Genomic DNA, 25,574 nt, shown 5'->3' with positions numbered 1-25,574 from the left:
GGACAAAATCCCTCCTGAGATGTGTGCAAACCTGGTGGCCAACTACAAGAAACATCTGACCGCTGTGATTGCCAACAAGGGTTTTGCCACCAAGTACTAAATCCTGTTTTGCAGAGGGGTCAAATACTTATTTCCCTCATTAAAATGCAAATCATTTTATAACATTTTTGACATGCGTTTTTCTGGATTCTGTTCAAATAAACCTACTATTAAAATTATAGTTGATCATTTCTTTGTAAGTGGGCAAACGTACAAAATCAGCAGGGGATCAAAATACTTTTTTCCCTCACTGTGTATATATATACTTTGAGTCCCATTTGAAATCTATAGGTATCTCCTTGGGGCGCCCCGGCCATGAATTGGGGCTGAGTAGGCAGAACTGCTTGCTCAGTGTGGTCCTCACCAAAAGGATCTTGTATGAGAGGAAAGCACTTCAGTGAATCGTAACATTTAGAGAAGAAACCATAATTTCCTTTCCTCTGTATCTCCTTCATGGACTAAGCAATTACTTGTCTTCATTCCGAACTATGTTCCTTTCTCTGTAGGCCACCCTCCAACAGGGAGGACACTCCCACCCCTCAACCCTCTGACAAGGCGTCCAGCATCAACCAGACTCCTGTGGAGGCCAACGAGTTCCCCCAGCTGCCGGAGGGGCTGGAGAAGAAGCCCATCGTCCTCAAGTTCAGTGCCATGATGGACGGCATCACCATAGGAGCGGCCCTGCTGCCCTCCCTCAAGGCTGAGTACAAGATGGGCCGCATGAAGAGCCACGGCATGACAGGTAGCGTAGCACCAACTGACTTAGGTAATGTGATATTGTATTTGTATTACTGTGTATGTACATGATGTTATGTTTGTGATATGGCAATGTTTTCTTAATTTCCTCTGAGTTGATTGATAAAGTTATTGACTTCAATTGGACTTCCTCATCCTTGTTTGTTCTCTGTGCAGGAGCCCAGACAAGGTTCACGTTTGAGCTGCCCAACCACAAGCTATGTTTTCAGTCCAAGGTGTCTCCGGTGGACACCATGTCCGCCATGCCCCCCTCGGCCAGCCTCAACCTCCCGCCAGTCACCATGTCCGGAGAGTACATCATGGAGGACCACGAGGGCCACTCGGACTTCACTGACGACTTCCCAATCCCCATGAAGCAGGGCAACTACCTCCAGGGGAATTACCTGCGCTGTGTGGCTGAGGTGAGGCTGCCACAGTCAAGTAGAGTAGCTCCAGTATTGCTGACTATACCTGACTATACTTTTTATACATACATACATACATACATACATACATACTGTACCGTTCAAAAGTTTGGAGTCGCATAGAAATGTCCTTGTTTTTGAAAGAAAAGCAAAAGAAATTGTCCATTTAAAATAACATCAAATTGATCAGAAATACAGAGTAGACATTGTTAATGTTGTAAATGACTATTGTAACTGGAAATGGCTGATTTTTAATGAAATATCTACATAGGTCGTACAGAGGCCGATTATCATTAACCATCACTCCTGTGTTCTAATGGCACGTTGTGTTAGCTAATCCAAGTTGATCATTTTAAAAGGGTAATTGATCATTAGAAAACCCTTTTGCAATTGTTAGCACAGCTGAAAACTGTTGTCCTGATTAAAGAAGCAATAAAACTGGCCTTCTTTAGACTAAAAACTCGTCAGTCTATTCTTGTTCTGAGAAATGAAGGCTATTCCATGCGAGAAATGGCCAAGAAACTGAAGATCTCGTACAACGCTGTGTACTACTCCCTTCACAGAACAGCGCAAACTGGCTCTAACCAGAATAGAAAGAGGACTGAAAGGCCCCGGTGCACAACTGAGCAAGAGGACAAGTACATTAGTGTCTAGTTTGAGAAACAGACACCTCACAAGTCCTCAACTGGCAGCTTCATTAAATAGTACCCGCAAAACACCAGTCTAAATGTCAACAGTGAAGAGGCAACTCCGGGATGCTGGCCATCTAGGCTTCGTTCTTCTGTCCAGTGTCTGTGTTCTTTTGCCCATCTTGATCTTTTATTTTTATTGGCAAGTCTGACATATGGCTTTTTCTTTGCAACTCTGTATGTTGTACGTACATGCATACATACAGTGGAAGTCGGAAGTTTACATACACTTAGGTTAGTCATTAAAACTCGTTTTTCAACCAATCCACAAATTTCTTGTTAACAAACTATAGTTTTGGCAAGTCGGCTAGGACATCTACTTTGTGCATGACACAAGTAATTTTTTCAACAATTGTTTACAGGCAGATTATTTCACTTATAATTCACTATCACAATTCCAGTGGGTCAGAAGTTTACATACACTAAGTTGACTGCCTTTAAACAGCTTGGAAAATTCCAGAAAATGAAGTCATGGCTTTAGAAGCTTCTATTAGGCTAATTGACATAATTTGAGTTAATTGGAGGTGTACCTGTGGATGTATTTCAAGGCCTACCTTCCAACTCAGTGCCTCTTTGCTTGACATCATGGGAAAATCAAAAGAAATCAGCCAAGACCTCTGAAAATAAATTGTAGACTTCCACAAGTCTGGTTCATCCTTAGAAACAATTTCCAAACGCCTGAAGGTACCACGTTCATCTGTACAAACAATAGTGCGCAAGTATAAACACCATGGAACCACGCAGCCGTCATACCGCTCAGGAAGGAGACGCGTTCTGTCTCCTAGAGATGAACGTACTTTGGTGTGAAAAGTACAAATCAACCTTGCGAAGATGCTGGAGGAAACGGGTACAAAAGTATCTATATACACAGTAAAATGAGTCCTATATCAACATAGCCTGAAAGGCCGCTCAGCAAGGAAGAAGCCACTGCTCCAAAACCGCCATAAAAAAAAAAAAAAACATTTTCAAACTTTTTTATTTTTTTAAAGGCACACTTAAACAACATGGCTACCACAGCATTCTGCAGCGATACGCCATCCCATCTGGTTTGCGCTTAGAGGGATTATCATTTGTTTTTCAACAGGACAATGACCCAACACACCTCCAGGCTGTGTAGCGGCTATTTGTCCAAGAAGGAATGATGGCGTGCTGCATCACATGACCTGGCCTCTAAAATCACCCGACCTCAACCCAATTGAGATGGTTTGGGATGAGTTGGACCACAGAGTGAAGGAAAAGCAGCCAACAAGTGCTCAGCATATGTGGGAACTCCTTCAAGACTGTTGGAAAAGCATTCCAGGTGAAGCTGGTTGAGAGAATGCCAAGAGTGCAAAGCTCTCAAGGCAAAGGGTGGCTACTTTGAAGAATCACCTAACAGAGTTGCAGTTCTTGACACCCGTGTTCTTAATGTTTTGTATACTCAGTGTATTTGGAGTGGTGAGCACTCAGTCCGTTTGACCTGACGAAGATCCTTGTGGATCGAAACATTGTCAATAAAGCCAGGGCTCTAAGCTGACCTTTTTTTACAAGGAGCACGTGTGCACCTAAGTTGAAGAATGTAGGCCCACACAAAGAAATTTTGGAGAACAATTACAAATATTTGCGGTAATAAAGCTAGAATCCTTCATTTTTCTAGGTACACTTTTTCCTAAATAAAAATGTCAGGTCGCACAGCAAAATATTTAGGCGCATATGTGAGTAAAATGGTCACACTGTAGAGCCCTGAAATGTGGTTATTGTGAGCATATTCAATTTGCAGGCCTTTGTGTTATTTTCATTGATTTCAATCCCCCTTCACCTAGATTGGTTCTTTTGAGCACAACCTCACAACGGACCTCCTCAACCACCTGGTGTTCCTGCAGAAGGTTTTCATGAAGGAAGTCAACGAGGTCATCCAGAAAGTATCAGGTCTGTCCCGCTGTATAACACAAGAACACTGAAAGTTGTTGATGTTGTGTTTCAGTATTTTGCTTAGACACTTTAGGTAAATGCTTGTTTGTGTCTATGCAGGAGGAGAGCAGCCCATCCCTCTGTGGAATGAGCACGACATCTCGACAGACGCTGACAAGCCCAAGATTCTGCTTTACTCACTCAGTCTGATGTTTAAGGTACCAGTATGAGAAACAAGAAAAGTCCTGCAGCATGCATATATACCCACCTATCGTCACGTGTCCTAATCATTTGAAAATGAAATAAATTGACTTTCCTGAACACTTGTGGTTTGCAGGGGATCCAGATGACGGCCACCACTCCGTCCATGAGAGCGGTGCGCTTCGAGACAGGGCTGATAGAGCTGGAGCTCTCCAACAGGATCCAGTGTAAAGCCCAGGCCGGTGGCAGCAGCAGCTATCTCAAACTGTTTGGGAAGTGCCAAGTGGATCTGAACCTCGCCCTGGGCCAGATAGTCAAACACCAGGTAGGCTACAGCAAATCAATATAGGTTGTGTTGGTTTCTATTGGCTGCTGCAATCAGGTTTTGTTAGATATAACCCTTTTTTTTCCCACAGGTTTATGAGGAGGCAGGTTCAGACTTTCACCAGGTGGCCTACTTCCGCACTCGTATTGGCTTACGGAACGCCCTTCAGGAGGAGATTAGTGGCTCCTCAGACAAAGAGGCGGTCCTCATTACACTCAACCGGCCAATCGTCTTTGCTCAGCCTGTGGCTTTTGACAGAGGTCAGGCCTTGATAATAGACTACGTTTTCTAATTCTCGAAATAAAAATGTCTAAATCGTATAACCTCCAACAAAATTGTCGAAAGTGGGAGTTATAGTGAAACATCATCCCTGTTTCCCTTATCATTGCAGCTGTACTCTTCTGGCTGAACTACAAGGCGGCCTATGACAACTGGAATGAGCAGCGTCTGGCACTGAACAAAGACATACACATGGCCACCAAGGAGGTGGTGGACAAGCTGCCGGGCATCCAGCAGACCTCTGCCCAGGCCTTCAGCACCCTGTTCCTGCAGCTCACCGTCAACGACCTGGGAATCTGTCTGCCCATCACCAACACCTCACTGGTAGGAGGAGAATGATGATCTGAACAATGATTTTTGCAACCAAAGATTGCATATATGTTTTAAGGAGAAAACCTTTGCAATGCGGCATGTTAAAATGGTGTGAGATTTTTTTTTACCCCAACCCTCTACACTTAGACCCATTTTGTCTTAGATCAATTCTGTTTCAGACCCTGTCCTAGAACTGTTTGTATGTTTATATTGATATGAGCTAAATTGTAACAAATATGCTTGTCTGAAAGTGGCACTCTCTGTGAGTAGTCATCAAATCATAGGTAATTTAATTCCCAAAAGAACTGATCCAAATTGTCTTGTTTTTTTCTCAACCATTCTCACAATGCTTAATTTGAATCATAACCAATTATAAAAACACGAAAGGTAAAATAATGAATATAGACTAGAAGTAATTTGTGGAATTTTATGAGCTTCGTTTATTTTCTTTAAATATAGTTAGCTATACTGAATAAAAATATAAACGCAACAATTTCAACGATTGTACTGAGTTAGTCTAAATAAGGAAATCAGTCAATTTAAATAAATTCATTAGACCCTAACCTATGGATTTCACATTACTGGGCAGGGGGCCATCCATGGGTGGGGTTAGGAAGGCATTGGCACAACAGTCAGTATGAGTTTTTCCCCACGAAAGTGCTTTATTACAGATGGAAATACTCCTCGGTTTCATCAGCTGTCCGGGTGGCTGGTCTGAGACGATCCCTCAGGTGACGAAGCCGGATGTGGTCCTAGGCTGGTGTGGTTACAGGTGGTGTGCAGTTGTGAGGCTGGTTGGGCGTGCTGCCAAATTCTCAAAAACGATGTTGGAGGCAGCTTATGGTAGAGATATGAACATTCAATTCTATTGCAACAGCTCTGGTGGAGATTCCTGCAGTCAGCCAATTGCACGCTGCCTCAAAACTTGAGACTTCTGTGGCATTGTGTTGTGTGACAAAACTGCACATTCTAGAGTGGCCACATGGTGCACCTGTGTAATGATCATGCTGTTTATTCAGCTTCTTGATACGCCACACCTTTCAGGTGGATGGATTATCTTGGCAAAGGGGAAATGCTCACTAACAGGGATGTAAACAAATTAGTGCCCAAAATTTGAGAGAAAAAAGCTTTTTGTGCGTATGGAACATTTCTGGGATCTTTTATTTCCGCTCATGAAACCAAGACTTTACATGTTGCGTTTATATTTTTGTTCAGTGTGTGTATATATATAGCTCTCTGCAGTAGTATGTAGCTGTATATATGTAATTAGACCTACCTTGATAAACTTGGAAATGTAGCAAACATGGGAATGTTGGGGAAAGGTTTGTCAGTACAGTGACCTTTGCATTAGCAGCAAATTACAAAATGTATCCAAGGTAAATGTCTTCATAAATGCTAAAGATTGCATTTGTGACTTGGTGAATGTCCTATCTATCTATCTATCTATCTATCTATCTATCTATCTATCTATCTATCTATCTATCTATCTATCTATCTATCTATCTATCTATCTATCTATCTATCTATCTATCTATCTATCTATCTATCTATCTATCTATCTATCTATCTATCTATCTTATCTATCTTATCTATCTTATCTATCTTATCTATCTAAATCGTTATTGGGGCTTAATCAAAGTTAGAATTTGATGACTACATCCACTGTCCCTGGTGAGTTCTCCTACCAGTTAGTTAAAGTTATCATTTTATCCCTTATCTCCATAGAAAGGACATACACCAGGTTTCGAAGGCATCCGCTCTGAAGCTGGGGCCAGCCGATCTGTAGGCCAGAAAAAATATGCACGAAAAGTAACCTACAACCTATTCAATCTCTTCTGAACGCTTGTGTGATGTTATTCAGTGGTCTTACTGCTTAACTTGTAACAACCTGTCATTAGTGTTTATGATGCAGTCTTGACACAATGCTGACATAACAGGTTATGGCAGTTCACAACCAACCATTTTATTGATACTACTGGGATAACTTCATTTAAACTTGAAATGGTTTGACTGGTTTAACGTCTCACCGTTTCAAGAATCTTAAATCGTTATGGTCAATTGGCACAGATATTCTATTGTTTTCATGTATCATGGAGTGTTATGGCACACACAATGTCACACTTGCATCAACTATGCATCATTTTATAACAGGCTGCAACTAAATGGGTGTTTCCAAGGAGCAATGTGTTTTTCAACATTACACACAGGAACGTTTCCTTTTCTCAGTAACCTACTTTATTTGAGGGTCTGCCAATAAACAATTATTACATTGTTTTTAACCATTTGTAAACCATTATATTATTAAGGGGGTTTGTGCATTTTTAAACACCTTTTAACTGCCATTTCCTGCAATCTAAATAAATAAAAAAAATACTGTTAGGGTGTGGTGCCTGGCCTTGATAACAAATATAACAAATAAAGTAATTTATTTTTATTTAATACATTTTTTACATAGTGGTGTAGCCGAACAACAAGGTGGCGCAACGCCCCTCTTACATTATTTGGGGTGAACCCTGTGTGTGTGTGTGTGTGTGTGTGTGTGTGTGTGTGTGTGTGTGTGTGTGTGTGTGGGGACTTCATTTAATTGTTAACAAACTATTTAATAGTGTTTATAGGCAGACCGTCAAATAAAATGTTACCATTAAGCCTTTAACTATTTCCAACAAACGACTGACACTTCAGCCTAAATATTATCCCTGTGTTAGACTTATCTGATGGCCTAACTGTAACATCTTACTCCACCTTTAAACCTCCATTCTTACAGGCAAACCACAGCATTGACTTTGACACGGGCTCGGCCCTGGTGCTAACCATCGAGAGCACGCTGATCACCGCTTGCTCCTCTGAGTCGCTGGTCAGCAAGGGCCACTTCAAGAACTTCTGCATCCGCTTCGCCGAGGGCTTTGAGACGTCCTGGGACGACTGGAAGCCTGAGATCCGAGGAGACATGATCATGAACGCCTGTGAGTGATTGGACCGCGAGATGTTGACTTTTACATGCAGGCTGGGATTGAAAAAAGCATGAAAATAGGTTTGTCTATATTTAGAGCTGGGCCTGGGAAAGCTGAGTTTTGAAGTTTAAGAATAAGTAGATAAAATTACATTGGTTGAAGCTGAAGACCTTCCCTAATATTGTGTATCAAACGGACCAATACCTTTTGATATTCCACCCTAATTAAGGTCTACTTGTGCCCTACTTCTTGCAGTGTGGTCCCCTACACTGTGCTGTTCCCCTTTTTGATGTAATGTTGTTTGTCTTGCTGTTGTAGGTGTTGTTCCTGATGGCACATATGAAGTGTGCTCCAGAACCACAGGCCAGCCGTCAGCAGGTAAGTACTGCACTGATGATGAACATCGAACCTTGTGTTTATTATGAAAGGGGTCAGTGTGAACATTGTCAAGCTGTTATCCAAGACACAGCACAGCTGTTTTATACTTCTCTGTGAACAAGATCTTTGTATTGTATTGAGTGATAGATGGATTTAGTGTAGAGTAATATTCTCTCTCCCTCTACGACCCTCAGAAAGCAGCAGTGCGGGCACCTGGGCACTGAACGTGCTGTGGAAGATGTGTGGTATCGATGTCCACATGGACCCCAACATCGGCAAGCGGCTCAACGCCCTGGGCAACACGCTGACCTCGCTGACGGGCGAGGAGGACGTGGACGACATCGCTGACCTCAACTCCATCAACATGGTGGACTCTGATGAGGATGAGGCCGACACCATGTCGCCCACCATCCATATGGTCAGTCTTTGCCTAAACATGATAACCATGCTGAATATTTGTATAAATCACTTTGAACATGTGAATTGTACACTGAACAAAAATATAAACACAACATGTAAAGTGTTGGTCCCATGTTTCATGAGCTGAAATGGAAGATCCCAGACATTTTCCATACACACAAAAAGTTTATTTCTCAAATTATGTGCACAAATTTCTTTACATCCCTGTTTGTGAGCATTTCTCCTTTGCCAAGATAATCCATCTACCTGACAGGTGTGGCATATCAAGAAGCTGATTAAACAGCATGATCATTACATAGGTACACCTTCTGCTGGGGACAATAAAAGGCCACTCTAAAATAAGCAGTTTTGTCACACAACACAATGCCACAGATGTCTCAAGTTTTGAGGGAGCGTGCCATTTCCATGCTGACTGCAGGTATGTCCACCAGAGCTGTCGCCAGAGAATTGAATGTTCATTGCACTACCATAAGCCTCATCCAACATAGTTTTATAGAATTTGTCAGTACGTCCAACCAGCCTCACAACCGCAGACCATGTGTAACCATGCCAACCCAGGACCTCCACATCCAGCTTCTTCACCTGCAAGATCATCTGAGACCAGCCACCCGGACAGCTAATGAAACTATGAGTTTGCACAACCAAAGAATTTCTGCAAAAACTGTCAGAAACCATATCAGGGATGCTCATCTACATGCTCGTCGTCCTCACCGGGGTCTTGACCTGACTGCAGTTCAGTGTCGTAACTGACTTCAGTGGGCATATACTCACCTTCGATGGCCACTGGAAAAGTGTGCTCGTCACGGATGAATCCTGGTTTCAACTGTAGCGGGCAGATGGCAGACAGCGTAGTGTGTGCGAGTGGTTTGCTGATGTCAACTTTGAACAGAGTTCCCCATGGTGGGGTTATGGTATGGACAAGCTTAAGCTACGGACAATGAACACAATTGAATTTTATCGATGTCAATTTGACTGTACAGTGACGAGATCCTGAGGCCCATTGTTATGCCATTCATCCGCTGCCATCACTTCATGTTTCAGCATGATAATGCACGGCCCCATGTCGCAAGGATTTGTACACAATTCCTGGAAGCTAAAAATGTCCCAGTTCTTCCATGGCCTGCATACTCACCAGACATGTCACCCATTCAGCATGTTTGGGATGCTCTGGATCGATGTGTTGGATAGCGTGTTCCAGTTCCTGCCAATATCCAGAAACTTCGCACAGCCATTGAAGAGGACTGGGACAACATTCCACAGGCCACAATCAACAGCCTGATCAACTCTATGCGAATGAGATGTCGCGCTGCTTTGAGGCAAATGGTGGTCACACCAGATACTGACTGGTTTTCTGATCCACGCCCCAACTTCTTTTTTTAAGGTACAATTACTTCACCAAAAGTATGTGGACACCTGCTCGTCAAACATCTCATTCCAAAATCATGGGCATTAATATGAAGTTGGTCCCCCCTTTGCTGCTATAACAGCCTCCACTCTTCTGGGAAAGCTTTTCACTAGATGTTGGAACATTGCTGCGGGGACATGCTTCCATTCAGCCACAAGAACATTAGTGAGGTCGGGCACTGATGTTGGGCGATTAGGCCTGGCTCGCAGTCGGCGTTCCAATTCATCCGAAAGGTGTTCAATGGGGTTGAGGTCAGGGCTCTATGCAGGCCAGTCAAATTCTTCCACACCGATTTCGAAAAACCATTTCTGTATGGACCTCGCTTTGTGCACGGGGGCATTGTCATGCTGAAACAGGAAATGGCCTTCTCCAAACTTGCCACAAAATTGTCAAGAATGTCATTGTATGCTGTAGCGTTAAGATTTCCATTCACTGGAACTAAGGGGCCTAGTCCGAACCATGGAAGAAAAAAAAGCCCCAGACCATTATTCCTCCTCCGACCAAACTTTACAAATGCATTGGGGCAGGTAGTGTTCTCCTGACATCAGCCAAATCCATTCGTCTGTCGGACTGCCAGATGGTGAATCACTCCAGAGAACGCGTTTCCACTGTTCCAGAGTCCAATGGCGGTGAGCTTTACACCACTCCAGCCGATGCTTGGCATTGCGCATGGTGATCTTAGGCTTGTTTGCGACTGCTCGGCCATGGAAAACCATTTCATGAAACTCCTGACATTGCTTCCAGAAGCAGTTTGGAACTCGGTAGTGAGTCTTGCAACCGAGGACAGAAGATTTGTACGCGCTTCAGCACTTGCCGGTCCAGTTCTGTGAGCTTGTGTGGCCTACCACTTTGCGGCTGAGCTGTTGTTGCGCCTAGACTTTTCCACTTCACCATAAAAGCACTTACAGGTGACCAGGGCAGCTCTAGCAGGACAGAAATTTGACAAACTGACTCGTTGGAAAGATGGCATCCTATGACAGTGCCACGTTGAATGTCACTGAGCTCTTCAGTAAGGCCATTCTACTGTCAATGTTTGTTTATGGAGATTGCATGGCTGTGTACTCGATTATACTTCTGTCAGCAACAGGTGTGCCTGAAATGGCCAAATCCACCAATTTGAAGGGGTGTCTACATACTTTTGTATATATAGTGTATCTGTGACCAACAGATGCATATCTGTATTCCAATCATGAAATCCATGGTTTAATTTATTTATTTCAATTGACTGATTTTGCTTATATGAACTGTAACTCCGTAAAATCGTTGGAATTGTTGCATAATTCTGAGTGTGTTAATACCCTGTTAGAGTTTGCTAATACCTGTGATTCTATTGCAGTACAACCACGAGACGGTTTAGAAGACTGTTTGTGTAAGAGATTATTGTAGCTCTGTGTGGGTGTAGAAACCCTAAGTCTGTGTCAAAAATGTAAAAATGCACTGTGAGTGTTAAGGCTTTGTATATCTGTTCAAGCCACGTCAACCCCTTCCAGCCACTGTGACAGCGCTAAAAGCTATCCAAGCTGCCTAAGTCCATGCACCCAGTTGAACCTTGCCTTGGGTGTATCCTTACCATTGCTTACAGGGGAGCACTGAGGGAGAGTGCAGCAGCCCAAGGCTCAGTCCCAGGCTCACGTTCAGGAAGCGGCTAGTAAACACCATCCTGGGCCTGAAAAGCCCCAGTGTCCAGAGCGTCTCGGTACCAGCTGACTACCTAAGCGACTATTCTCCTCCCCAGTCCAGAGGGAACAGGGCCAGGGCTCCCAGACCCATATCCTGGGGATGTGTATGTACTGTAGCCCATTCTCAACTGCCCTACCCTCTAGTCTCCTATCTACTGGGCCCCACAATCACGTTTAGGGTGGCATTAAGTGTCTGTCGTCCATGTTTCAAGCTGCAGAATAGATTTCAATTGCTAAGTTACACCATGAAATGTGGTAATCTCAGAGGGCAAACAAAATTCTATCACTTAGCAATTGACTTTGTGGGGTTTAAGCACTTATGGTTCCCTTGTCACCTGGTTACACATGTTGTGATTTACTTCCTTATCTGAGAATTGGGTCATCAATTGGTCTCAAGGATTATGGTGATGGTGACTTCCATTTTGTGTATTTCTCTGCTGTTTATGTGTGTGTATAACTTGATTATTGGTGTGAGTATAAAATGTGGATTCGGTGGTGAGCTATGTAACTTCGGTGTAATAATTCATGCTTGGTTTAATACTTTTTTTTGTGGTGTAATACAGTAACCCAGGTTGGTGGAGGTGTAATCTAATTCAGGTTATTTCATGTTAGTGTAATCTAGGTTATATAAATAACCAAACATTCTGTGGTGTAATATGTGAATTACAGGGTGTCATTTGTCCTCTATACTCCACAGGAGACCATAGACCTCAGGCGGCAGGCGGCAGTGGGCAACCAGATCTTGGATCCCAGAAGGGGGAAGTTAAACAAAAGAATAGTGGACATCAGAGAGCTGAATGAGCAGGCCAAAGTCATTGATGACCTCAAGTAAGAGTTCTTCCTGTCAAATGCAATTATAACCTCATGTTGTATATTTTATCACCTTAAACAAGGATCAATCATGTTTTCCTTCCCCACCCTTCAACAGGAAACTGGGAGCGAGTGAAGGCACAATCAACCAGGAGATCCAGCGCTACCAGCAGCTGGAGTCTGTGGCCGTCAACGACATCAGGAGAGACGTGCGCAAGAAACTACGACGCTCCAGCATGAGGGTGAGTCAACGCATTTAATACCACCCTTTATTCAACTGGCATTTTCCGGTGTAAAATGTAATTAACCTGAGCTGAAATGGAAAGGACACCATGACTGATGAGCCCTGATCTTGCTTCTCTACCAGGCTGCGTCTCTGAAGGACAAGTGGGGTCTGGGATACAAACCCAGCTATAACCGTTCCAAGAGCATCTCTACAGCAGCAGGGAGGCCTCCACTCAAAAGGATTGAACGCCAAAGGTACTGGAAGAGAAATCCTCGCTTGCAGCCGGAACCTAGCAGTCGTGGGGTCAATCAGGAATTCAAGAAGTGAATTGAATTTCCAATGGGTTGGATTGTTATTATTCTTATTTCCCTTTCAGTTCCAGAATAGGAGATGTTGATGACTTACCGGACATCAGAGTTGATGCGTCCTCCCCAGGACCGAGAGTCACCTTCAACATCCAGGACATGGTAGTGTATAGAAAGACCACAATAGTCTTCATGGTAGCTATTACCATGTAGACCCTGAGATAGGGCTGTAAACAGTAGGATTCTCCAAGATGGCAGTTGTACAGCAGCTGAAGAGAACTGGAGATGTGCATCCCTGAGTTATGGCATCATTTAATCCTCCATGTCCTTGTTTGTTTGTCACTGTGACAGGCCTCTTGACTGTGTGTGTGTCTAAACATTGTGGAAACGCTCTATGTCAGCGGAAGCTAGCTTTTTCGCTTGCTTGTACCTTGAGGGAGAGTTAAGTGTGCCTTTTTGAGCGCAAAATCCCATCCTGAACATGCCATACTTTCATTTTCTGGATGGATTCTATTGTTCTCTTTCTGTTCAACTGAAGATTAATAATCAGGACTCTACAAACCGACCGGTCAGTCCAGGAGAAGTCTTCAAGGTATTTGTAAAACCCCCCAAAAACTATCCCGAACAAATTAAAATCCCAAAATAACCAGATTTATTTTTCTCCTTTCTTCTAATAAATTGGTTAAAACTGAAAACGTGGACATTCCAAACAGGATGGTGAGATATAGGCTAGAACTATCAATCAATGCTTGATTGTCATATCTTGGTTTGAGTCATTCCTTGCCATCTATAATAGCTAGAGATGAGCTAGTCAAGTTAACTTTAGTTAATAATTTTACGCATTCAAAATACAACTCTAATAGCAACTGTAGGGAATAATATGCTCGGAATAACAAGGCTTTCAACAAGCCGTTGCCTCTGGTTATGTGTTACAAAGAAAATGATTTATTCACTGCATTGCTACAGCTACGTCATTGACAATATTTTGCTGCTACGTAGATATGGATAGACTATGCATGTGCGTGGTAGTATACATGCATCGTATGCCATGCATGTAGGTACTAAGTGGTTAAAATTATATTTGAATATTACAATTGATTCACACCTTCCCATCCTGTAATGGAATTCCATGTTGTTCCTAATCAACTTCCTTCAACCACAGATGTCTTTTCCTAACCACAGCAGCTATGCATGGCCAACTTCAAAACCTTAGGTTGTATAGTTTGAGCCTAAAACTGTAAACCTTTAGGTTGGCCAACCTCTTAATAAGTGTGCATCAAAGCCGTGACTAGAGGTGGCATTGAGTTTTCTTTCTGTCTTAGTTGGTTGTTTATGACTAATACTGTCTTTTGTGAGGGCTTGTAATGTCTTCTGTTTTGGGAGTTTGTCAGTTTTATCCACTGTCCTGAAACCAGATGTTGTTCTGCAGCTTCACCTGCACCTGCAGGTGTCTTCATCCTAACATCCTCATCTTCATCCTCTTTATCTCTCACTCTGTATCTCTCTCCTATGTCCTCTCCCAGAGCATTGCACGATCTCTGAGCCTCCTGTGGGGAGAAAAACGTAACGCACATAGCAACCTGTATTACAGGACATTGTATCCCCTAGTAATATATATTACATCTAGCAATAGCCATGACATTGGCCATGTTTGTGTGTGTGCGTGCGGTACCAGTCAAATGTTTGGACACACCTACTCATTCCAGGGTTTCTTTATTTTTTTTACAATTTTCTACATTGTAGAATAATAGTGAAGACATGAAATACTATGAAACTATGAAATGACACATATGGACTCATGTAGTAACCAAAAAAGTGTATATTTGAGGTTCTTCAAAGTAGCCACCCTTTGCCTTGACAGCTTTGCACACTCTTTGCATTCTCTCAAAGAATGCATTTCAATTAACAGGTGTGCCTTGTTAAAAGGTAATTTGTGGAATTTCTTTCCTTCCTAATGCGTTTGAGCCAATCAGTTGTGTTGTGACAAGGTAGGGTTGGTATATAGAAGATAGACCTATTTGGTAAAATACCAAGTCCATATTATGGCAATAACGGCTCAAAAAAGCAAGACATAAAGGTCAGTCAATCTGGAAAATTTCAAGAACTTTAAGTGTCTTCAGTCGCAAAAAACATCAAGCGCTATGATGAAACTGGCTCTCATGAGGACCGCCATCAGAAAGGAAGACCCAGAGTTACCTCTGCCACAGAGGATAAGTTCATTAGAGTTAACTGCACCTCAGATTGCAGCCCAAATAATTGCTTCGGAGTTCAAGTAACAGACACATCTCAACAGCAACTGTTCAGAGGAGACTGCGTGAATCAGGCCTTCATGGTTGAATTAATGCAAAGAAATCACTACAAAAGGACACCAATAATAATAAGAGACTTGCTTGGGCCAAGAAACACAGGCAATGGACATTAGACCGGTGGAAATCTGTCCTTTTGTCTGTGGCCAAATTTGAGTTTTTTGGTTCCAACCGCCTTGTCTTTGTGAGACGCAGAGTAGGTGAACGGATGATCTCCGCATGTGTGATTCCCACTGTGAAGCATGGAGGAGGAGGTGTGGGGGTGCTTTGCTGTTGACACTGTCAGTGATTTTTATTTAGAATTCAAGGCACACTTAACCAGCATGGCTACCACAGCATACTGCAGTGATACTTCATCCCATCTGATTTGCGCTTAGTGGGACTATCATTTGTTTATCAACAGGACAATGACCCAGAACACACCTCCAGGCTGTGTAAGGGGAGTGATGGTGCTGCATCAGATGACCTGGCCCCCACAATCACCCGACCTCAATCCAATTGAGATGGTTTGGGATGAGTTGGCACGCAGAGTGAAGGAAAAGCAGCCAACAAGTGCTTAGCATATGTGGGAACTCCTTCAAGACTGTTGGAAAAGCATTCCAGGTGAAGCTGGTTGAGAGAATGCCAAGAGTGTGCAAAGTGTGGCGACTTTGAAGAATATCATATATATATATATATATTTATTTATTTATTTAACACTTTTTTGGTTACTACATGAGTCCATATGTGTTATTTCCTAGTTTTGATGTCTTCACAATTATTCTACAATGAAGAAAATAGTCAAAATAAAGAAAAACCCTTGAATGAGTGTGTGTCCAAACACTTGACTGGTACTGTATGTATATATGCTAAGTTAGAGTAGATTGGTTATGACAATTTTCTATCCACAATCCTGATAAATTAATTAGTACTACACGTGCATACAGTTCCTTTGAGCAGGATGCTATCTGCTACAGAGTTTATATCACCGAAAAATGTTGAGTCTAACTGTCCCCCTCTCAACACCTCCCATCTGTCCTCTGCTGAAGTTTCCGGAGGAGACAGAAATGGATCTGTTGTCTATCACCATTGATGAGCGACCCCATCCTCATCTTCATCACCTTCATAATTTCCCATCCATTAGCGAAGGGCCCCACTCAGTGTTCAGCGCCCCTGCCACCCCTGCCGTCTTTTCACCTGGCATTCCCTTCCAGCACGACGACATGCGCCGCGACGAGCTCTCCTCCTCTTCCTCAGAGGATTCAGACAAGGAAGAAGAGTTTGACCGCGAGAGGCCTTCCTGCTACTACAGGAGGCCTGTGTGAGTCCTCTCTCATTACTGTTTATTTGGCCTGTTTCTTGGACCCAGGTTAAGCCAACTCTTGGACTAAAAAGCATGCTCAATGGAGGATAATAATTCAAACTATTAATTATTTTATTCCTTCTGTTTTTGTGCCTGCTGAACCCCTAATGACCCTGCTTTCCTCTCTGTTTCACAGCCAACCACCACACAGGAAACCATCGGGCTTCGCCGCCGTCAGCCAGCTGTTCAGCGAGCGCTGGCCCAGCACGCCCACCAACCGCAGCCTCATGAGCTCGGTCACCGAGAGGAACATCGACTTTGAGCTGGACGTGCGCGTGGAGATTGACAGCGGCAAGTGTGTCCTGCACCCCACTACCCAGCAACCGGAGAACGAGGATGTCTCCTTCAGAAGGTACGGCACCTGAACCCTAGGGATCTTCTAACTATTTTGATATATAGAGAGACCTATGCCTTATTATAATCTAGTCAAGTTATAAAGCATTATACCTGCAGGCTTTAAGTAAAGTGTTACCAAAGTTTCTTAGTCAAAGAATGCTATGTAACCAAAGTGTTCCTACTCCTCCTGTACTGTAGGAGTTGTGACCGCAGCTCCAGGAGTCTGGACCAGGAATCTCCACCCAAGAAGAAGAAGCTCCAGCCCGCCTATACCTCCACCACCCACCTCCTGGCCGGGAAGAAGGTGCCCTCCTCTCTGCAGACCAAATCCAGTGACCTGGAGACCACTGTCTTTTACATTCCGGGAGTAGATGTCAAGGTCAGTTATTTTGCTTTCAGGCCAATACTGTTTTGTTTCCCTCTATCTATGGAATGGTGTAAATAATGAGTTTAAACGATGACCCATCAATTGGATTCATTAAATGGTAGGAACTATATTGCCGTTGATGACCTAAGAGTTCAACTATTCTCATGCAAAACCATTTTTCAATTTCCTCCAACCCCAGTTGCACTACAACTCCAAGACCATAAAGACTGAGTCGCCTGATGCCTCGCGCGGATCCTCCCTCCCCCGCACCCTCTCCAAAGAATCCAAGCTGTATGGTATGAATGATAGCGGCCCTCACAACCCTCCCAATGCTGGCCAAAGCAAGACTAACTCGCTCCTTCCTCCCCCATCCCCACCTCTACCATCAGGTACTGAGAGCTCTCATCATTACCTGCATGCCCTTTCGCCTTCTGTGTTGACCCGCAGTAGAGCGCCACGTCTCCATCGTGCCCATAGGCATCCTTAATCAACCCACCCATTAAAATCTAATGCATGCTCAATCAGTCTTTCCAAGGCTTTGATCTGTGAATGTTGAAGACGCTGGTGATTTCTGTGTTGGAATGTTTTAAGATCCGGTTTGATTTCATTCCGTTTCAAACACTTAGTGGGTGGGTGGATAGACGCAGAGTGGCTGTTTTACTAAACACTGTTGCAAAGTTATTCTCCAGAGGAAAGAAAACATACAGTGGCAAGAAAAAGTATGTGAACCCTTTGGGATTACCTGGATTTCTGAATAAATTGGTCATCAAATTTTATCTAATCTTTTAGCTAAGTCACAACAATAGACAAACATAGTGTGCTTAAACTACTAACACACAAATTATTGTATTTGTCTTGTCTATATTGAATACATAATTTAACTTACATCTAGACGTTCCGCTAGCGGAACACCTGCTCCAATATCCAATGATAGGCGTGGTGCGAATTACAAATTCCTCAAAAATACAAAAACTTCAATTTTTCAAACATATGACTATTTCACAGCATTTTAAAGACAAGACTCTCCTTTATCTAACCACACTGTCCGATTTCAAAAAGGCTTTACAGCGAAAGCAAAACATTAGATTATGTCAGCAGAGTACCAAGCCAGAAATAATCAGACACCCATTTTTCAAGCTAGCATATAATGTCACAAAAACCCAGAAGACAGCTAAATGCAGCACTAACCTTTTGATGATCTTCATCAGATGACACTCCTAGGACATTATGTTATACAATACATGCATGTTTTGTTCAATCAAGTTCATATTTATATCAAAAAACAGCTTTTTACATTAGCATGTGACGTTCAGAACTAGCATACCCCCCGCAAACTTCCGGGGAATTTGCTAACAATTTACTCAATTACTCACGATAAACGTTCACAAAAAGCATAACAATTATTTAAAGAATTATAGATACAGAACTCCTCTATGCACTCTATGTCCGATTTTAAAATAGCTTTTTGGTGAAAGCACATTTTGCAATATTCTAAGTACATAGCCCAGCCATCACGGGCTAGCTATTTAGACACCCGGCAAGTTTAGCACTCACCAATATCAGATTTACTATTATAAAAGTTTGATTACCTTTTGTTGTCTTTGTCAGAATGCACTCCCAGGACTGCTACTTCAATAACAAATGTTGGTTTGGTCCAAAATAATCCATCGTTATATCCGAATAGCGGCGTTTTGTTCGTGCGTCCCAGACACTATCCGAAATGGTAAATCAGGGTTGTGCGCATGGCGCAATTCGTGACAAAAAAATTCTAAATATTCCATTACCGTACTTCGAAGCATGTCAACCGCTGTTTAAAATCAATTTTTATGCAATTTATCTCGTAAAAAAGCGATAATATTCCGACCGGGAATCTCCTTTTCGGCAAACAGAGGAAAAATCACAAAGACGGGGGCGGCCAGGGCACGCGCCTAAGCCCACAGTCCCTTGATCGGCCACTTGAGAAAGGCGATAATGTGTTTCAGCCTGGGGCTGGGATGACGACATTCTGTTTTTTCCCGGGCTCTGAGCGTCTATGGAAGACGTAGGAAGTGTCACGTTAGAGCAGAGATCCTTTGTAAAAGATAGAGATGGCAAAGAAGTTCAAGAAATGGTCAGACAGGCCACTTCCTGTAAAGGAATCTCTCAGGTTTTGACCTGTCATTTGAGTTCTGTTATACTCACAGACACCATTCAAACAGTTTTAGAAACTTTGGAGTGTTTTCTATCCAAAGCCAATAATTATATGCATATTCTATTTACTGGGCAGGAGTAGTAACCAGATTAAATCGGGTACGTTTTTTATCCAGCCGTGAAAATGCTGCCCCCTAGCCATAACAGGTTAAACATTCACGGTGTAGGTTGGGAAAAGTATGTGAACCCCTAGGCTAATGACTTTTCCAAAAGCTAACTGGAGTCAGCTGACCTGGAGTCCAATCAATGAGACGTGATGGGAACCATGCCTCGAACAAAAGACATCTCAGAAGACTTAAGAATTGTTGACTTGCATAAAGCTGAAAAGGGTTACAAAAGTATCTCAAAGTCTTGATGTTCATCAGTCCACAGTAAAACAAATTGTCTATAAATGGAGAAAGTTCAGTACTGTTGCTATTCTCCCTAGGAGTGGCCGTCCTGCAAAGATGACTGCAAGAGCACAACGCAGAATGCTCAATGAGGTTAATCTCTAATCCTAGAGTGTCAGCTAAAGACTTACAGGAAAAAAAGGCACAGCACACTAACATCAAAACCTCATCCCAACTGTAAAGTATGGTGGCGGGAGCATCATGGTTTGGGCTGCTTTGCTGCCTCAGGGCCTGGACAGCTTGCTATTATCAACAGAAAAATGAATTCCCAAGTTTATCGAGACATTTTGCAGGAGGATGTTAGGCTATCTGTCCTCCAATTGAAGCTCAACAGAAGTTGGGTGAGGCAACAGGACAATGACCCAAAACACAAAAGTAAATCAACAACAGAATGGCTTCAACAGAAGAAAATACTCCTTCTGGAGTGGCCCAGTCAGAGTCCTGACCTCAATCCGATTGAGATGTTGTGGCATGACCTCGAGAGCAGTTCACACCAGACATCCCAAGAATATTGCTGAACTGAAACAGTTTTGTAAAGAGGAATGATCCAAAATTGTTCCTGACCATTTTGCAGGTCTGACCCGCAACTACAGAAAACGTTTGGTTGAGGTTATTGTTGCCAATGGAGGGTCAACCAGTTATTAAATCCAAGGGTTCACATACTTTTCCCACCCTGCACTGTGACTGTTTACACTGTGTGTTCAATAAAGACATGAAAACGTATAATTGTTTTTTGTTAGTTTAAGCAGACTGTTTGTATATTGTTGTGACCTAGATGAAGATCAGATCAAAATGTATGACCAATTTATGCAGAAATCCAGGTATTTCCAAAGGGTTCACATACTTTTTCTTGACACTGTAACATGTAGACCCAAAAAGTAAATGAAAGCACAAGGTCTTATTTCTTACCTTTTTTTTGTTTCATTTCCTTGGGAGTGGAAAAACATTTGTTAAATCTGTCCCAATATATCTGTTTCACTTTGTTTTCACTCTCTTACCAATGTTGGTGGGTGTAGTGAAGCCTTGTGTGACCCTGTCCAAACTCCGATCATGTCTCCCCTGCAGCCAAAGGCAAGGGCAGTTGTGGGGTGAAGACAGCCAAGCTGTATGCCTGGGTGGCCCTCCAGACCCTCCCAGAAGAGATGGTCATAAGCCCTTGTCTTCTGGACTTCCTGGAGAAAGCCTTGGAGACCATTCCCATCACACCGGTGGAAAGGAACTATACTGGTATGTTGGGTCATTCCATTGCAAATACATCACCTGTTCACCTCACCTCTTTGGATTTTAATTGTACAAAAAATCCATAAATGTTTGCTGGACCTGAAACATCAACAACTTACAAAACCGTTGCTCAAAGCTGACCCCTTTTTGTCTCTGTGTGTCTCAGATCTGAACTCCCAGGAGGAGGACTTAGGCCAGTTTGATCCAGTGGAGCCCCTGGAGGAGTCCACCACATCCCTGGTGTCCTCATCCACCTCTGCCTACTCCTCCTTTCCTGTGGACGTGGTGGTTTATGTCAGAGTACAGGTAACCTACCTCCGTCTGCCCACCTTACTGTGGCCCCCATAGCTCAGTTCATGTCACTCTGTTCTCTATTGTACAATATGAGTATGTTTTGCTGTCATAATGTCCAATCCCTGAGACACCACACTCAATGTAATGACGTTTTCAAAATTCTATTCTAATCTGACTCAATGTCTCTAGCCCTCTCAGATCCGCTTCAGCTGCTTGCCCATGTCCAGAGTGGAGTGTATGCTGAAACTGCCATCTCTAGACCTGGTATTCTCCTCTAATCGCGGTGAACTGGAGATCCCATCCAGCACCCAACCTACCGACGGCCCACATACACCCTCCTCCACCCCCCCGAGCCAACACATCCTCAAACCACCCCCTGGCAAAGGAGGTATAGATAGCAACACTCCAATGCACCTGTAAAGCACCTTCTAGGTGTGTGAGTGGATGAATGTTGTTTTCTCAGCCTATCTGGTCCATAATAAAACCTCTTTGATCTAACCTCCAGGTCCCTCTCCATCTCTGGGTAGCCCTCTGGGCCGGACCCATCACAGCAGCAGCCAGTCAGACCTCACCACCCCCCCCAGCAACTCCTCAGGGCTCAGCTTCACTGCCTGCATGTCAGACTTCTCCCTCTACGTGTTCCACCCTTACGGGGCAGGGAAACAGAAATCTGCTGTCACAGGGCAGGCACCAGGCCCAGGACCTCTAGGTATGGAAAAGTGTAGCGGAAAGTTTCTGAACTTTAACATTTCTCATGTATATTCTAATATTCTATAGCAATTTGAATGTTTTTTGGGGGGAGGGGGTTTGGATTGGATGGCCGGGTTTCCTTATTTATTCATGGTAATACTTGGGAACAGATTTTTTTTAATGAAACTTTCTTAACTGAATTCCTAGTGATTTTTATTATTTATTTACCTAAAACTAAAATCCCCCAAAAATATAGACAGTGCCTTCAGAAAGTATCCACACCCCTTGACTTTGTCCACATTTTGTTGTTACAGCCTAAATTTAAAATTAATCAAATTGAGATTTTGTGTCACTGGCCTACACACAATACCCAAGAATTTCAGTGGAAATATGTTTTTAGAATTTTTTTAGAATTCATAAAAAATGAAAAGCACAAATGTCTTGAGTCAATAAGTATTCAACCCCTTTGTTATGGCAAGCATAAATAACTTCAGGAGTAAAAAATGTGCTTAACAAGTCACATAATAAGTTACACTCTGTGTAAGTTACTCACTCTGTGTGCAATAATAGTGTTTAACATGCTTTTTGACTACAGCATCTATGTACCCCACACATACAATTATCTGTAAGGTCCCTCAGTCGAGCAGTGACTTTCAAACACAAATTCAACCACAAAGACCAGGCAGGTTTTGCAATGCCTTGCAAAGGAGGCAACCTATTCGTAGATAAATAAAAGACATTAAATATCCCTTTAAGCATGGTGAAGTTATTAATTACTCTTTGGTTGATGTATCAATACATCCAGTCACTACAAAGACACAGGCATCCTTCCTAACTCAGTTGCCGGAGAGGAAGGAAACCGCTCAGGGATTTCACCATGATGCCAATGGTGGCTTTAAAACAGTTAGAGTTGAAAGGCTGTGATGGGAGAAAATTGAGGATGGATCAACAACATTGTAGTTACTCTACACTACTAACCTAAATGACAGAGTGAAAAGAAGGAACCATGTACAGAATGAAAAAAAAAAATCTAAAACACGCATCCTGTTTGCAATAAAGTAAAACTACAACAACAAAATAATCTAAATAAATGAACTTTATGTCCTGAGTACAAACTCTTATGTTTGGGGCCAATCCAACATAACACATTACTGAGTGCCACTCTTCATATTTTCAAGCATGGTGGTGGCTGCATCATGTTATGGGTATGCTTGTCATCGGCAAGGACTAGGGAGTTTTTTTAAGATAAAAAGAAACGGAATAGATCTAAGCTCAGGCAAAATCCTAGAGGAAAACCTGGTTCAGTCTGCTTTCCAACACACTGGGAGACAAATTCACATTGGAGTTGCTTACCAAGATGACATTGACTTTTCCTGTGGCCTAGTTACATTTTTGACTTAAATCGTCTTGGAAATCAATGGCAAGTCTTGAAAATGGCTGTCTAGCAAGGATCAACAACCAACTTGACAGAGCTGGAAGAATACATTAAAAAAAAAATGCAAATATTGTACAATCCAGGTGTGCAAAGCTCTTTAGAGACTTACCCAGAAAGACTCTCAGCTGTATGTCGCCACCAAAGGTGATTCTAACATGTATTGACTCAGTGGTGAGAATGAGCCATTTCTGTATTTCTTTTTCAATAAATTAGCCAAACTTTGGTGTGTAGATGGGTGAGAACTTAAAACATTTTTTTTTAAACATTTTAAATTCAGGCTGTAACACAACAAATGTGGAATAAGTCAAGGGATATGAATACTTTCTGAAGACACTGTAATTATCATCATAAAATCCCCATAAAAATCTGTCAGTTTAAACTAGAGATATCTATATATTTTTTGCATTGGATACGGGTGTCTCAATCCACCGCATCCGCCGATGTTGCACTTCTGCGTCTGTGGTGACAGAGCTAGAGCAGTGTTTGTCAGATCATGAGACATCCCGAAAATCTGTCTTCTCTCAAAATCGTCTGTAGCGTCCGAACGGTTTGGCCTACAAACTATTATGGACCCTATGGAAAGATGAGACTCTCACGAACACAATAGTTCATTTTGCTGTACGACCCCCACAAGCATCTTGAGACTTGTCTGAACTCGGTACAGTCGGCTGCCTTATCCCCTGTTCTATAGCCTATGTTTAGTCCTGTGCATTATATTGCAGTGAAGACTACCAACTACGCTGTACAGCATGCCTTATAGTGATAGTGTACTTTCACAGCAGGCTTGTTCAGTCTTCCATCAGTTCAATGTGTAGCATTATAACAGCGCCATGAAGTGTCACTTCATAGCTGTTTTTTCCTTTAAGGTACAGTGGATGAGGAGCCGTCCTCTGTGACTGGGAGGAAGGATTCCCTCAGCATCAACCTGGAGTTTGTCAAGGTCAGCCTGTCCAGAATGAGACGCACCGGAGGACCAACCTTTATCGAGAGTTTTATACCCGGCAAGGGGGGCAAGATGGACACCACCCTCATCAATATCTCAGGTGCCTTATCTGCTCTTGGAACGGGGTTAATGGTTGGGACACTGTCTCTAACCTGAGCTCAATATTTGGTCTTCAAAATGGGAATGTCATGTATATCTTGACAATGAAGCTGATCCATTTTGACATTTCAATTCCCCTGCCAAGATGGTTGAATCCACAGACACTGGTATTCCTGGCCAACTTTGAATGTTTTCTCTCTCTCGCTCTTAGCTGTGTGTGACATCGGCTCTGCCTCCTTCAAGTATGACATGCGGAGGCTGAGTGAAATCCTGGCCTTCCCCAGAGCCTGGTACCGCCGCAGCATCGCCCGACGCCTCTTCCTAGGAGACCAGACCATCAACATGCCAACAGGTAGAAACACAACTCCTCGATAGGCCTTTGAGCCCTGAGAGTGTAATTTTCCTTGTGTAATAAATTGTCAACATTTTTACTTCTGACTGGGTTTATTTCCTAGATACTCTGTTTTCTCTCACTCTCTGAATCTGTTAACCTCTTACCTCTAGATGTTCCGCTAGCGGAACACCGCTCCAATATCCAATGATAGGGCGTGGCGCGAATTACAAACTCCTCAAAAATCCAAATACTTCCATTTTTCAAACATAAGACTATTTTACACCATTTTAAAGACAAGACTCTCCTTTATCTAACCACATTGTCCGATTTCAAAAAGGGTTTACAACGAAAGCAAAACATTAGATTATGTCAGGAGAGTACCCAGCCAGAAATAATCACACACCCATTTTTCAAGCTAACATATAATGTCACAAAAAACAAAACCACAGCTAAATGCAGCACTAACCTTTGATGATCTTCATCAGATGACACTCCTAGGACATTATGTTATACAATACATGCATGTTTTGTTCAATCAAGTTCATATTTATATCAAAAA

General features: G+C 42.7%; 1 protein-coding gene across 20 annotated transcripts in view; it reads left to right on the top strand.

The window, feature by feature from the left end:
• Positions 1–25,574, top strand: part of LOC106610942 (bridge-like lipid transfer protein family member 1) — an 88,116-nt gene that overhangs the window by 54,019 nt on the left and 8,523 nt on the right. For 5 of the 20 annotated variants that reach the window (XM_014210638.3, XM_014210635.3, XM_014210637.3 and 2 more), the window contains 27 exons: positions 546–781; positions 952–1,196; positions 3,691–3,796; positions 3,899–3,996; positions 4,116–4,304; positions 4,396–4,564; positions 4,696–4,907; positions 6,621–6,704; positions 7,660–7,858; positions 8,165–8,224; positions 8,419–8,642; positions 11,632–11,832; positions 12,426–12,556; positions 12,657–12,780; positions 12,906–13,018; positions 13,141–13,231; positions 13,608–13,661; positions 16,404–16,675; positions 16,854–17,069; positions 17,252–17,432; positions 17,620–17,809; positions 21,065–21,226; positions 21,387–21,526; positions 21,704–21,902; positions 22,020–22,223; positions 24,506–24,682; positions 24,893–25,033. In XM_014210638.3, coding sequence (XP_014066113.3) covers positions 546–781; positions 952–1,196; positions 3,691–3,796; positions 3,899–3,996; positions 4,116–4,304; positions 4,396–4,564; positions 4,696–4,907; positions 6,621–6,704; positions 7,660–7,858; positions 8,165–8,224; positions 8,419–8,642; positions 11,632–11,832; positions 12,426–12,556; positions 12,657–12,780; positions 12,906–13,018; positions 13,141–13,231; positions 13,608–13,661; positions 16,404–16,675; positions 16,854–17,069; positions 17,252–17,432; positions 17,620–17,809; positions 21,065–21,226; positions 21,387–21,526; positions 21,704–21,902; positions 22,020–22,223; positions 24,506–24,682; positions 24,893–25,033 — 4,418 coding nt within the window. The remainder of the gene's footprint in view (positions 1–545; positions 782–951; positions 1,197–3,690; positions 3,797–3,898; positions 3,997–4,115; positions 4,305–4,395; positions 4,565–4,695; positions 4,908–6,620; positions 6,705–7,659; positions 7,859–8,164; positions 8,225–8,418; positions 8,643–11,631; positions 11,833–12,425; positions 12,557–12,656; positions 12,781–12,905; positions 13,019–13,140; positions 13,232–13,607; positions 13,662–16,403; positions 16,676–16,853; positions 17,070–17,251; positions 17,433–17,619; positions 17,810–21,064; positions 21,227–21,386; positions 21,527–21,703; positions 21,903–22,019; positions 22,224–24,505; positions 24,683–24,892; positions 25,034–25,574) is intronic. The other 15 variants (XM_082955695.1, XM_014210648.3, XM_014210647.3 and 12 more) reach the window with 11 other exon arrangements.

The sequence above is a fragment of the Salmo salar genome, chromosome 09 (genome assembly GCF_965601325.2).
Source record: "Salmo salar chromosome 09, fSalSal1, whole genome shotgun sequence".
Taxonomy (NCBI): Eukaryota; Metazoa; Chordata; class Actinopteri; order Salmoniformes; family Salmonidae; genus Salmo; species Salmo salar.
This window is presented reverse-complemented; position numbering and strand designations above follow the sequence as displayed.